The sequence below is a fragment of the Solea senegalensis genome, linkage group LG8 (genome assembly GCF_019176455.1).
Source record: "Solea senegalensis isolate Sse05_10M linkage group LG8, IFAPA_SoseM_1, whole genome shotgun sequence".
In the NCBI taxonomy this organism is placed as follows: Eukaryota; Metazoa; Chordata; class Actinopteri; order Pleuronectiformes; family Soleidae; genus Solea; species Solea senegalensis.
The window spans coordinates 18,766,908-18,780,275 of NC_058028.1; the positions used below are offsets into that span (position 1 = coordinate 18,766,908).

At 41.5% G+C, this 13,368-nt stretch overlaps 3 protein-coding genes across 4 annotated transcripts; 2 read left to right on the top strand and 1 right to left on the bottom strand.

Annotated features, from left to right (window-relative positions):
• Window positions 1–29: 29 nt before the first annotated feature.
• Window positions 30–1,969, top strand: trappc4 (trafficking protein particle complex subunit 4). Its single transcript, XM_044032375.1, has 5 exons — window positions 30–237; window positions 889–1,063; window positions 1,208–1,311; window positions 1,405–1,531; window positions 1,682–1,969. The coding sequence occupies exons 1-5, from the start codon at window positions 63–65 to the stop codon at window positions 1,758–1,760; spliced, it is 660 nt and encodes a 219-aa protein (XP_043888310.1). The 5' UTR covers window positions 30–62; the 3' UTR covers window positions 1,761–1,969.
• slc37a4a (solute carrier family 37 member 4a) lies at window positions 1,964–8,277 on the bottom strand. The gene is made up of 8 exons (XM_044032374.1): window positions 7,477–8,277; window positions 6,597–6,829; window positions 5,455–5,698; window positions 4,245–4,403; window positions 4,082–4,167; window positions 3,184–3,297; window positions 2,942–3,080; window positions 1,964–2,525 (listed from the first exon to the last, which is right to left on the bottom strand). The coding sequence occupies exons 1-8, from the start codon at window positions 7,622–7,624 to the stop codon at window positions 2,359–2,361; spliced, it is 1,290 nt and encodes a 429-aa protein (XP_043888309.1). The 5' UTR covers window positions 7,625–8,277; the 3' UTR covers window positions 1,964–2,358.
• Window positions 8,278–9,451: 1,174 nt separating this feature from the next.
• cfap45 (cilia and flagella associated protein 45) lies at window positions 9,452–13,278 on the top strand. 2 transcript variants are annotated; one of them, XM_044031594.1, is made up of 12 exons: window positions 9,452–9,663; window positions 9,780–9,926; window positions 10,502–10,614; window positions 10,796–10,940; window positions 11,022–11,192; window positions 11,276–11,454; window positions 11,537–11,666; window positions 11,776–11,922; window positions 12,028–12,141; window positions 12,263–12,456; window positions 12,575–12,799; window positions 12,864–13,278. In XM_044031594.1, exons 1-12 carry the CDS (start codon window positions 9,661–9,663, stop codon window positions 12,928–12,930), a joined length of 1,635 nt encoding a protein of 544 aa, XP_043887529.1. In that variant the 5' UTR covers window positions 9,452–9,660; the 3' UTR covers window positions 12,931–13,278. The 2 variants fall into 2 exon arrangements, with proteins under 2 accessions (XP_043887529.1, XP_043887530.1); XM_044031595.1 differs by having other exon boundaries at window positions 9,453–9,663; window positions 9,780–9,896.
• The last annotated feature ends 90 nt before the right edge of the window (window positions 13,279–13,368 follow it).

Consider the following 13,368-nt stretch of genomic DNA (forward strand, 5'->3'; position numbering starts at 1 on the left):
TGCTTAGAGGCTGTTGAGGTCACGTGACTGCGTTGTCAGCTGGGCAGTACGACGTCGCAAACATGGTGATCTTCAGTGTGTATGTGGTGAACAAGGCTGGAGGTTTAATCTACCAGTATGACAACTACGTCCCGAGAGCGGAGGCCGAGAAAACTTTCAGCTACCCTTTAGATCTGGTGCTCAAACACCACGATGAAAAAGTGGTGGTGTCGTTTGGACAGCGTGACGGGATCAGAGGTAACGCCTCGGGACTAGCATGAGCATGTTAGCGTATTCCAGCAGCTCCGTGATACTGTTTGTAAAACGACATATGTTCATTAAAACGTGGTGTGTGATGTGACTAACCTTTTCCCGTTGAACCTATACTTAATTTAGCATGTTAGCATATTTTAAAGACCATGCTATGTGATATGGTGTAATTTCTTAAACCTTTAAAAAGGTGGCTCAACAACTCCTTTTTCAAAGAAATGAGCAAAGACAGTCATTCAAAGCTACATATTTAAAGTTATGTATTCATTCATTCACTTTCACCTGCACCTGAGAATTGTTTTTCATTACCTGACAATTAGCTGTATAATTGCAGTATGTAACTTTACCCTTAGATACTGGTCCTGTAATATGTATTGTGTTTTTTTGTCAAAATATACCAAGTTGAATCTATGACGGAGTGAATACTGAACTGAAGCTGACTTAAATACATATTTATATATGTTATATATTGAAGATACAGAATTTTCCCCAAATTATTAAAATAAAATCTGAATTTGTTTTATTGCCAAGAAGGTATTTACATAATTTGCTTTTAGCAAACAAAAAAAAGACTAAAGAAAGCTCACGATCAATTCCTTTTCACTGCATCAGTGTATGATTCCTGTTGTCATTCTCCAGTGGGACATGCGGTGCTGTCCATCAATGGAGTTGATGTGATGGGGAAGAACACAGCAGAAGGAAAGGACATCCTTGAATACCTTAAAGATGCCACAAACTATCCTGTGTCAATCAGATTTGGACGAGCGCGCCTGAGCTCCAATGAGAAGCTGATGCTGGCGTCCATGTTTCACTCGTAAGTTACACATAACCGTGTTTTATATGAACTCTGGGGATGGTGGATGGTGTAGAGAAGTCACAGTGTTGACAAGAATCCACTAAATGTCTCCAAATTCCTGATGTATTTTAATAATTAACAGTGTTCGTTTGTTTGCTCTAGGTTGTTCGCTATAGGTTCACAGTTATCTCCTGAAGTTGGCAGCTCAGGGATCGAGATGCTAGAAACGGATGTCTTTAAACTCCACTGTTTCCAGACACTCACAGGTGAGAATGACATGCAGTCATGTGTAGTTTAGACTTTTAACAAACATGTAACTGACATGTTCCTCACTGTTTGTTCTGTCTCTGTTCTAACAGGGATAAAGTTCATTGTGTTGGCAGACCCCCGGCAATCTGGCATCGATGCTTTATTGAGGAAGATTTATGAAATCTATTCAGATTTTGCCCTCAAGAACCCATTCTACTCTCTGGAAATGCCAATCAGGTAATTTCAGGAGATAATGATGTGGCGCTGCTTCACCTTGTTGTAATGATATGTGTCTTAAAATGATCATCTGTTGTATTTCAGTTTAAATATCAAGCATCCATTGTGTGCATCCTCTGATGTCACTGTAAATATCTGTGTGTGTTCCAGGTGTGAACTCTTTGATCAGAACCTGAAGAGTTCGCTGGAGGTCGCAGAGAAAGCCGGTAACTTTGGAGCTGGATCTTGAAGAGATAAATAAAGAGACAACATGAATCTGCCTAAATGGTCATTTCCAATCACAGGAAGGAATGAATGAATAGTGAATGTTTATGACTGAGGACCTTGATGAAGGAAATTAAGTAGGCTGACTTTGTTCCTTTGGACTGGGATGTGTCATGCTGTAAATACATGATTTTTTTTGTAAATATTTAAAAATATTAAAGTCGTGTGTTAATGTTTCATGTGTCATGTTTCTTTCCGAGTATAAACGAAAAAGCACAATAACAAAGTGTCATTCATTGAAGTCTTTGGGTATGATGCAGGCAGCACCATGAGTAAGTATCATATATTCGGTGTAATTCCATTCATGATTGATAATTACAATGTTATAACAAGTACAAATATTCTACAATATACGCGTTTCTATACCGCGCTTTCGTTGTGCTTATGACATAAATCCTCATTTATATTCACTAGTCTAAACACTGTGTGTTCGGAAGCACCTTAAAAACTTTTATCCATGATCTTTGTCTAAACCTGTATGAATAACTGAAAAAACACAGCGGTATAAAAGGTCAGTACAAATATTATAACACATTGATGGTTCAAGAATGAGGCATAAAGCTTTAGTCTGTCTTCTTGGACACTCTTCCCATCTTTGACTGGATGTTGCGCAGCAGAAAGAATCCAACAGCGGTGACACCACAGGCGATCTCTGCTACCCAGAAGGCCATTTCCCAGCCATGGTGCTTTGCAATTGTGCTGAACGGTAGTCCGGACAGGAAGCCACCAACTGAGAAGAACGCAAATGGATATGTTCACTCTATGGACATATAAAAGCTGTAGTCTCTGGAAGAGAGGGGTGAGGTCTAACATTATACGATATCATCCATCCATCTGCTGGTTTAGCCTCCACGTTAGGGTTGGAGGGGACACTGGTGCCAATCCCAGCTGACATAGGGCAAAAGGCGGGGTACACCCTGGACAGGTCGCCAGTCCATCACAGGGACACAGAGAAAACAACCATCCACTCTCACACTCACACTCCCACCTACAGTCAATTTAGAGTGTCTACTTTGCCTAATCCCTAAATCTGTATGTTTTTGGACTGTGGGAGGAAACCGGAGAACCCCACAAGGGGAAATGTCATGTAACTGTGAGGATATTAAGCAGTTAGCAAAATCTTTTAATGGCTGAAATGAAACTTACTGTTGGCCATCAAGGCAACAATGGCATGCGATGTCCCACAGTAGTTGGATGGGGCGCTCTCATTGGCTATGACACCAAACAATGCAATCGGTCCATAAGAGCAAAAACCAAATGCAGCACCCAAACTGAGAATCCACGCCTGAATGTGTATGAGAGATGAGATGAGAGGTAAACTGCCTGGGTCACATTAAAGATTATTTTAGTTACTCATGCTTGTTCAGTGGGATCTGAATAGTTCATACCTTTGAGCTGACGGGAGAAACTGTGATTCTGAACAGGTACATGGACACACTCATACCAACCATCATGCAGATCAGGATGAAGTGACGGGGATTGCCATAGATTCTCATTCCTTGCTGTATGAAATAAAAGAATATATCAACACTGTACAGTGGTTTCACTGGCTGTAGATCATACAAAATAACATAGAAGTCTGGCCAGTTCAGTGAGTTTGCTGCCCAATTTATTTACTTCAAGAAATACAGTAAAGCTTAAACAGTATAGACAGGTTAGAGTGTATTCTTCAGGCTGTTAAGATGTAGATCAAATGTTGACAGGTCTGTTAAAATAGTTTGTGGACCAAAATGTCATTGACTTTATAACCTGTGCTTCATGGAATAGAGAATAACAAAGGCAACTGAAAGAGCTAATCTAACAGTATCATAGTACAATCACAATACAGTATATATGTGTATATACTCCGGAGGGTGGAGTGGCTCAGTGGTTAAGACCGGTACCCCTGGCTGATTGTACTCAATTCCATTGTAAGTCGCTTTGGATAAAAGTGTCTGCTAAATGACATGTAATGTAACATATATATACAGTATATAAATACAGTATATATATGTATACATATATATATTGTGTAGGTTAAGATAGGATGGTGTTGATGGTTTGTGAAACAGTTCAAATCAAGAAAAATGAGATAAATAGAAATACAAGGCTACTTGAAAAGCAAGATAAGAATGAAGGAGTGTAGGCTACAGAATAATGCATCATCAAGTGAGTCAAGAAAAACACGGTCAGTGTTGTTTTTCCATCACTAATACACTTTGTAATACATAATTTTCATCAATTATAATCATGAGTCTAAGCCTAAAAATCAACCACCACATGTCCACTCTATATGAGCCAACTCACTTTGGCCACAGCCTTGTCAGAGAGGTATCCTGCTGCAAGACTGCCCAACAGTCCCCCCACCTCCAGGGCACTCATGTATGAGCTACCTATGAAGGAGAAGAAGACGGTGATTCACAGGAATAGATAAAAACGAAGGAGGGTCCACTTTATTCCTCAGTCATACCCATGAATGTAGATTGGCCCTTGTCCTGAATGAGAAACAGTTGGCCCCAGTCAGTGCAGGCCGTCTTCACCCCGAACACCACCAGGTAGGACACAGAGAGCAGCCACAGGTAAGGAGACAGCAGAAACTCAGAGAGGGTGCTTTCATTACTTGAGGATCCTAAACAGGAAACAGACAGAAGACATCATCACCGATATTCATTCATTCATTGTCTACTGCTATCCTTTTTTATCCTCCATATGAGGGATAAAAACACAAGACCTAATAGACCTAAGAACGGACAGTAAAACATACAATAAAACAATAAACTACTGTAGAAAGTATAAAAACACAAATAAACAACAATTAAACAAGTCATACAATAAAACTATAAAAAAGATAAAACCGTCTCATACTGGGCCGAAAGCCAAAGAGTAAAAATGAGTTTTAAGATGTGTTTTAAAAGTGGACAGTGAAGGGGCGTGTCTAACATGCAGTAGAAGATTTATGTACATATTTTTTAAATACCAATTTTATCTGTTCTCTAGTCCTTTTTAAATTACATTACACATTAGTTTAGTTGCACTTGAACATGGAGCAACTTTCAAAATGTGTTTTCCGTGCACTTTTCATCTCCTTTACGACTTTGCCTTCATTCATTAAAAAAGAGCCAGTCTATAAAAACACAACACATACACACACAAACTTGTTTTTACAACTTTAAAGTTGTGGGGCCCAGACAAAATGTCCCCACAAGGTCAAAATGTCCTCACAAAGATAGGTTTGTAAATTTTTTGGACCTCACAAAGACATAAATACAACGTCACACACTCAGACGTTAAACCCCGTATTCTTCTTCTCTTCGCTTCGTGTTTCTCGGATTATTCATGCTCAAAGACCTCGATGAGATTGACTCTTAGGTACCACCACATGGTGTTTGTTATGAGGTGATACAGAGGAAGTTCAACACCCACTCCACTCCACAAAAGTGTTACAGTTCGATATCCAGCCCTTCCTGTGAGATCTTTACCCTTTTAAAACAAATGAATTGATAAAACATCTCTGACATAAACAGTGTGTGAGGGGACACACTGGGTCCAGAGTCCACTGTGTCTCTGACCTTTAGTCACAACACAAGGGGCACATGTTGTATAAACACACACACCTGGATGATATGTGTTACATGACTGTGAGAATCAGTATCAGTCAACAAGTCAAACATGAGCCTCACCCCCTTTGCTCTTCTTGGTTGCTGTCTCGATGTTGGGCAGTCCCACGTCCTTAGGCTCATTCTTGATGACCAGCAGGCAGACGAAGGAGACGGCCACACAAATCAGTCCAGAGACGGACAGTATCGTCCTCCAGCTGTAACTCTCGGCCAACACCGTGGCAATGATGGGCCCCAGGCTGCCAGCCAGATTCATGCTGCAGGAGAGGACGGCCCACCACGTCCCAAACTGAGACGGCTCAAACCACTGATGAGATAAGCGCACAAAAATAATTAAACCACCGTTGATATACAGGGAGGAGTACAACGATTGAACCCGCTGCAGTGTTCTGATCTGACAGGTTGAACAGCAGAGAGGTCAAACAACGAAAGGAAGAATATTTCACTTCTTCTCTGCATAATTTTACAACTGAAGAACACAAAGACGGTAGATATTAAAACTCCTAAATATGCAGAAACATTTTCTTAACTGGCATTTTCCTATGACTGACATGAACACCAACTTCTTTCCCAAAATAAAAAATAAAATAAAGCAAGCTTTTATTAAAGTATGTTAACCCTAGCCTTATATGGACACATTTTTAAAACCTCACATATTTTAGTTTTTTCATCTTCCTACGTGTTGCTGAGTCAGTTATGATTCATTTCACATCACATTTTAAGTAGGGATATAATAATTGTGCAGAAGTCACAAAATACACGATAGTTTTTCTTTCATTTTTGTTCATAAAAACGAGCCAAGTGAACTTTGAACTGTGATGTATTTCCAAATTTCAAATCTGATTTTGGATTGAGCATTTTGAGTATTTTTTGCTCAGGTGTGTATAAATTAAATTTCATCAGATTGTCTTGGAAAAAAGGATGTAAGACACTCTATATTGCACATTTTAATAACCTCTGTACATTTTAACATACTAATGGAAAAAGCACCTTAGATTACTTAGATACTTTAGATTTTTGTATTACTTTGACATTTTTTTGAAATGTAAATTGCATTTCAAGTTCGACTTTAACTCTTTCTTTTATTTCAGAAATACAACTAAAGTTCCAGTTCATATTGTTTGTTCTCCGCCTCATGTAATGTGTTGTCTGTTTGTTATTAGGCATCAGTACAGTGCAGTGTGACGTCGTGGCATACGGCTCACCTTGCGCAGCACCCTGCCACAGGGAGGCCAACCAAGGCCTTGACCGAGGCCGTTGAGAAACCACAGGGCAGAGAAGACGGCCACCGTGGACGACCAGGAGAAGACAACATTGATGCCTCCCACCATGAACAGGCCAATGGAGAAGAGCCAGCGGGCGCTGATCTGGTCTGAAAGCACGCCGCTGATGAACTTACTGATAGCGTAGGCCAAAGACTGACTGCTGGTGATCATTCCTGAACACAGAGAAGACAGGAGTGAACACATTGAGAATGTCTCACACATGAGTGTTAATCTGTCAATCAGGGCATCATTTTCATCATCTTTCATAATCATTTATTGATTATTTACTCTGGATTAAGAACTGGACTGACTACAGAAGTAAGTCCAATGTCATACAGCAAATTAGCTGAAGATACCATTGACCTGGATGACTGGGAATCTTTGAAGAGATCAATTTGTTGTATCCATAAAATGTCACAGAATGGTAGAAAAAAAAAAGTTTTTGGCATTTCCCAAATGTGAGAGGGGAAATAAAGCAAGCACTTTTTTAGTTCAGTGTCACAAGGGAGCAGAAAATATTGGCATTTGAGAAGCTGAAATCACAGAAACCACTCAAACTGATTCAGTGAACATCAAAACAACTGGCAACTGATTTGATTATAAATTAAGTTTAGATTATATATAGTAAGAGTCAAGCAATATTGAGTTGTGTGGAAGACAGACTCACTTTACATTTACTACACTTTAGATATTTCAGGGGTAAACAAAATGCTTTGCAACACTCTGAGCATTATAATAACAACAATAACACGTTTATGTATTGGTCTTATAATAGTTTTTCTCGAGCATCAGGTCAGTGCAAAACACCAGTGTCTCATACCCAGGTCATCCTTGTCCAGCTCGATCTCCTCCATGACAGCCGGCATCACAAAGGAGAACGTCTTTCTGTTAAAGTAGTACAGTGTGTAGCCAACAAACATGGCCAGAAATATAGTTCCTCTGTAGTATCCATAATTCACTGTAGCCATGACTGCAGGCAACACTACAACACCAACTGTGAGTGACTGTCTGACTGACTGACAGACGTCTGCTGTTGTCTGTGAACTTTGCCTCAGGATCCACGGCACAGAAGTGGACCAGTGGACGCGTGCTTGCAATCACCCAGGAGAGGTTAATGGTCAACTTCTCTCGCCCCCAAAACAGATTTAATCTGCACTGTTACATCGTTCACTTTGTGACATCCCACGCTGTGTATATATGACGTGTCCAGCTGGAATAGTGACCTTGATGATGTCCCCGTCCCTCTGTTGTTGTTGTTGTTGTTGTTTGTTCCTCAGTGAATGTTGTGGACGAAGAGCACCTCACACTGCTGAGGTTAATGATTCACCGTGGGAGTCCGATAGCTGCTGTGGGGGGGCGTCTCCTCAGCAGCGGAGAGACACAGACAGACATGAACTCAAACACAGTGATTCGTCCAGTCAGTCAGTGTATAATACGTGACGAATGTCCCTTTAAAAACACGCCTCAGTGGAAGCACAGCAGCTACTTGTGTGTGAGCACCTGCTCTCCACAGGAGAAGACGGAGATTCGCCTGCAGTCTGTTGGAGTTTGGGACTTTTTCCCCGCATGATGTCCGTGACGTGGAGAGAAAGAAGGAACCGGAGCCGGAGGCGGAGAGTGTGTGACGTTTACGCGATCATGTGGACGAGCTGGCCCCGCCCACATATACAGACTCGCCACTGCTATAGCGAAAATACAAAATTAATGTATCTGTACTTTTTTTTTTATATATATTTCTAGCAACATTTACTCCACTACATACCCTCTAAATATCTTTGCTACTCGTTACTACCAAATAAAATCAGAAGAAGAGTTGGTAATGGTCTGTATTTATATAGAGCTTGTCCAGTCTGGATGAGCTGCTTTACACTACAGTTTTCATTCCCATTCACATCTGTCAATATGGGGTTAAGTGTCTTGCACAAGGACACATATAGACCAGCAGAGCCAGGAATTAAACCCACAACCTTCCAGTTAAAAGACAACGCACCCTACCACTGAGCTCAATCATTATCTCCTCATTTAAGTACATTTTATATCAGAAGATTACTTTTGATACTTAAGTACAGTATAGACTTTAAGACTTTTACTTCAGTATTGTTATAAAAAGTGACTTCATCTTCTATCAAAGTCATTTTCTGGTAAGATACTTGTACTTTTACTCAAGTATCCCTTTAAGGTACTTTATACAAGACTGCTTATGATTCACATAATATGATATTATAGAATATAATACAACATTCATTGCATAACTATATTATCTGTCTAGCTGTGTTTAATCATCTAATCAAGTTTGTGTGTGTGTTCCAGGTATTACTCATGTTGTGAGGACCCAGGGGTCTCAAACTCAAATGACCTGAGGGTCACTGAGTGTCCAGTGTGGTCAGTGAGGGGTCTGTCAAGTAAAAAAAAAAGAAAAAAGAAAAATTCAAATGTTTTTATAAAACTATCATCAAAATAATCACATTAATCATCACATTTCACATCATTTCAAAATAAATGGGTTTGCTTTGATAGGGGACCATTTACAGTTCACAATATAAACGTATATGATGCAAAATTATGTGTGTGTAGTTATATCGTTATGAGGTCCAAAAACAATTTACAAACCTATCTTTGTGGGGACATTTTGTCTGGGCCCCACAACTTTAAAGGGCTTTTTCAGGATTTAGACCTGCTTTTAGTGTTAGAATTAGAACTGGATTAAGGTTAGGTTACTTATTAGTTAGTTATTCCTTATTAGTTGTGATGGTTAAGGTTCGTCTATGACGTGTCCTCACTAAGACATAAAAACAGGTTGGTGTGTGTGTCACGTTAGCCAGCCCCTTCTACCGTCACCTTCGTTCCCATGACAACAGGCAACAAACCGAATGACATTAAATTGCAGATAGTTTTCAGAGGCGGAGTTAAATAGCTATAACCAAACATTAGTTGTCAGTATTTTAAACGCTAAACAAACATTTGAGTTGACTTTCGTTGTCCTGGACTGTACCAACTGAGCAACATGGTAAGTTTTACAGGGACATCTCTAATCGAGCTCGTGGTAGTTAAGTTCATTAATAGTGGCTACTGTGTGTGTGCGCTATCAGATGTGATAACTGTGGTGATGGCTCCTCTCTGTAGAGACTGGCATCCAACTCCACGACCTCAAGGAGTAGCGGTGATTCCCGCCGCCGGTATCGAACCCGAGCCCCCACGTCTCAGGTGGACGAGAGCCTGTTTGGAAGAGCTGAACCACCGGTAACACAGAGACGGACAGAGACACACACAGTATGCAGACAATGTACATGAGAAACATTTAGTATATGTCAAATGTAAACATTTTTGCAACAACATAACCTAATATAAAATATTAACAATAAAGCTACTTTGAGCTAATTTGAGAGAGGGAGGGGTGGGCCAAAATATCGACTTGGTGATATATCGTTGTCCTTCCTCGTGCAATACTAATCATCGATACCCAGGGCACATACCAATATTTAATCAACACATTAAGACACTGGAAAGTAAAGAATGCAGTATGCCAGTTTCACTCACCGGGCGCCTCCTCGCAGTGGCGCTGCTTTGGCGGAAGAAAAGGGATAATGGTGGACAAAGGTACTTTAAGTGATGCTCCATCCACATTCAATACATAGACTTTAAACACAGAAATCCCTGCTTTCTTCAGTTAGACAGATATCGTGATGTATCGCTATATGACTGTCTTGCAAGATATTGATTATCAAATAATCGTTGATATTATTCGTATCATGTATCGCCTATCATATTGTATCATGAAATACAGTGATTCCCACGCCTGGTCTTGTTCACACTGTATTTGTTGTGTTGTGTTACGTTGTGTGCAGGTAACATCAGACAGATGTGGAAACGCGGCCTCCAAAGCCAAAGACAAATCACAGAAGGGCCGGGAAGTAGAGACAATTCAAGTCATCACCAAAGACCTCATTCGTAACCTCAGGTGAAAACCATTTTCTATTCCACATGTGTCCTTATGAAAAGCGTAATGCACATTTTATGAATCATTCAAGCTACTCCACGTAATAAGAGAGTAGAATAAGAAATAACATGCAGCTGCAAATCGCAGTCATGAATGTACGGCAGTAAGAGACATTTAGCGCCACCATCTGTGATTTTGTTAGAGTGCCACTGAAGGATCCTTCAGGAGAGTCCATCATTCTTCCACCAGTTGAGTTCAAGCGGATCACCTCGACATCCCGCGTTCTCACTCAGCAGGAGAGGCAGGCCTTGATGGAGGCTTATCAGAGGAAGAGAGAAGAAGAACTTGTAGGCAACTCAATAAAATGGTCCCTAAAGAAATCAAACCAAAACCATATATTAAAATAAACACATATTTCCCTCATCCAGAGAGTTGCTGAGGAAAGGAAGCGTCAGATCTATGAGGCAGACTTGTCCCGTAAGGAGAATCCTGCACTTACTGAGCTGGAGCTGGAGGCACAGGAGCAGGCGCAGCACTTGGTGGAGCGGACCAATGCCCTGAGGATGGAGCAAGAGAATGAGATCCAGAGGCTCAACAAGGTAGAACTGGTCAAATGTGCCTGAACATTACTTTGTCGCTCACTGAGTGCTCATGAACTTCTTTGTCTGTGTCATCCTGTCAGCTCATTCTGGACGCCCAGTGTCAAGCCACCCGTGATGCCCAGATCCAGGAGAAGAGACATATCCTGGCTGAGTTCTCAGAGGAGGAGAAGCGTTTGGATGTCATGATGGAGGTGGAGCGATGCAAGGCCTTGGAGACTGTGGAGCAGATTGAGGAGCTGCGCAAACAGCAGAGGATCAGGTAGAAAGACGCTGCAGAGAAACACACACCAAAATCATCATGACCCAACAAAATCAGACCACTTCTAAACATTTACTTGCAGTGGGATGCAGCAGATCTATGACCAGATCCAGCGACGTCTGGAGGAGAAACAAATACAGGAGGAGATGAAAGAGCAGGAGAAGCAGCAGATTCGACAGAACCAGGAGAGAATGAACCTGGAGGACCTTAAGGTGTCAACACAAGTTCCCCATGCCGAGTCAATACACACAAATATGAGAATTTACACATACACACAAACACACAATCTACTTGCCCTGGAGTGCGTTTCTCTTCTTCCAGGCCCTGGAGAAGAAGTGGGAGGAGCAGCAACATCTACATAAGGAGGTCATGAGAATCAACGCTGAGGTTGTGCAGGCCAAGGAGCAGAGGAGGGAGGAGGAGAAGCTGGCTGAAATGAGAGACATGGAATATCTCCGCAAAAAACAGGTCAGATCAGAAACAAAACAGACAGGAAAAGTCACTTTCCCAGGTGTAGAGTTTAGTTCGGTATTCACATATGCAAATATTATTGTTCCATCTTGACCTCCGCAGGAGCGAGAGGCTGAATATGAAGCAGAGCAGAGACGAATCAAGAGGGAGAAGGAGTTGGAGATCGAAAGGCTGAGGGCCAAGCAAGAAAAAGCAAAGGATTACAAGGCAGAGCAGGTCAGGATTAAAAGCCACCTGCCGAGTCTGACAAACCATATTTGTTCCCCTCCCTTTATAGATTAATTCACTGTAATCACAGTTTCTATATGCAGCCGTCTGTGTATTGTGTGTTTGGAAGGATGAGCTACGTGCTCGCAGGAACCAACAAATCGCAGACAGAGAGTGGAGGAGAAAAGAGAAGGAGGTGGCTGAGAAGAAAGCACAGGAGGCGGCGATGCTGCGTGCGGCTCGTCTGGAGCAGGTTCAGTGCAAAGAGCACTTCCTGTCCATCGAGGCGGGCAGGGAGAAGACCGAGTTTGAGAGGGTGCTGAAGTAAGAGACTGCAGTTGATTGTTCTTTAAAATTAGATTTCTTAAATGACTCCGAGTGAAGGAGGATGTGGCAGCAGATGTATACCATTTCATTATTGACTTTCCCCATTTCTACCCAGGGTGCAACAGGAGGCAATAGCCAAACAGATGGAGGAGGAAGAGAGGCAGCGGCAGCATGCGCTTCGCCATGCCGAGGCCATTCGGCAGCAGGTGAAGGAACACGAGGCCTCGGCCATAGCCAAGCGCAGAGGGATCTTCAAGGAAGCTGATCAGCTGATGGAGGAAGCCAAGCAGAGGCGTATGCGCCTGAATGAATTCAAAGAGAAGAAGCTGAAAGAGCTCAGGTGAGTAGAGTCTTTGGGCTGACTCATATACAGCAATACAAATCTAACGTTTGTCTCTGTGCAGGGCGACAGGGCTCTCTGAGAAATACTGCAGTGACGTGGAAAGGAAGGCGAGAGCCTCGTTACTCTGAGTCTTCGTCAACAGGAAACTAGTTTCACCACATTTTACAGAATCTCTAGGAGTGTGAGGACTCGGAAAGTATTAATATCAATCAAAACATTGTACTTGCATAGACTATGTTTACATTAATGTCCAGTAATATTTTGGAAGGTTTATTGGCAGAAATAAAACAAACTACTTAAGTAAATAATTGCATTGATGCCATTTTGCTCAGCATTCAAAAACGTTCCTGCATTTTTGAAGTGAAAGCTCAATCCTTTCTGGAATCTGTAGGCCACCGTAGTTGCCGGACGCATTTGGGAAAGGCAGAAAGGCAACATAATTATGGACCAATAAAAGTTTCTGTTGAACTTCTGTATGCAAATGTTTGAGTAGTTTACGGCGTTGCTTTTTGTGTCGAAGCACTTTGTACAAAAACAACTCCACTCGCCAACTCCAAAGGAGAAGT

Excerpts from the sequence above, each read along its gene's own strand:
- trappc4 (XM_044032375.1), top strand. The coding sequence starts at position 63 with ATGGTGATCTTCAGTGTGTATGTGGTGAACAAGGCTGGAGGTTTAATC. Across the intron at positions 1,064-1,207 it reads CTGGCGTCCATGTTTCACTC|GTTGTTCGCTATAGGTTCAC; the intron begins GTAAGTTACACA and ends TGTTTGCTCTAG. Across the intron at positions 1,312-1,404 it reads CTGTTTCCAGACACTCACAG|GGATAAAGTTCATTGTGTTG; the intron begins GTGAGAATGACA and ends CTGTTCTAACAG.
- slc37a4a (XM_044032374.1), bottom strand. The coding sequence starts at position 7,624 with ATGGCTACAGTGAATTATGGATACTACAGAGGAACTATATTTCTGGCC. Across the intron at positions 6,830-7,476 it reads GCTGGACAAGGATGACCTGG|GAATGATCACCAGCAGTCAG; the intron begins GTATGAGACACT and ends CTCTGTGTTCAG. Across the intron at positions 4,168-4,244 it reads GGGCCAATCTACATTCATGG|GTAGCTCATACATGAGTGCC; the intron begins GTATGACTGAGG and ends TCTCCTTCATAG.
- cfap45 (XM_044031594.1), top strand. Across the intron at positions 10,615-10,795 it reads GACCTCATTCGTAACCTCAG|AGTGCCACTGAAGGATCCTT; the intron begins GTGAAAACCATT and ends TGATTTTGTTAG. Across the intron at positions 11,193-11,275 it reads AGATCCAGAGGCTCAACAAG|CTCATTCTGGACGCCCAGTG; the intron begins GTAGAACTGGTC and ends TCATCCTGTCAG.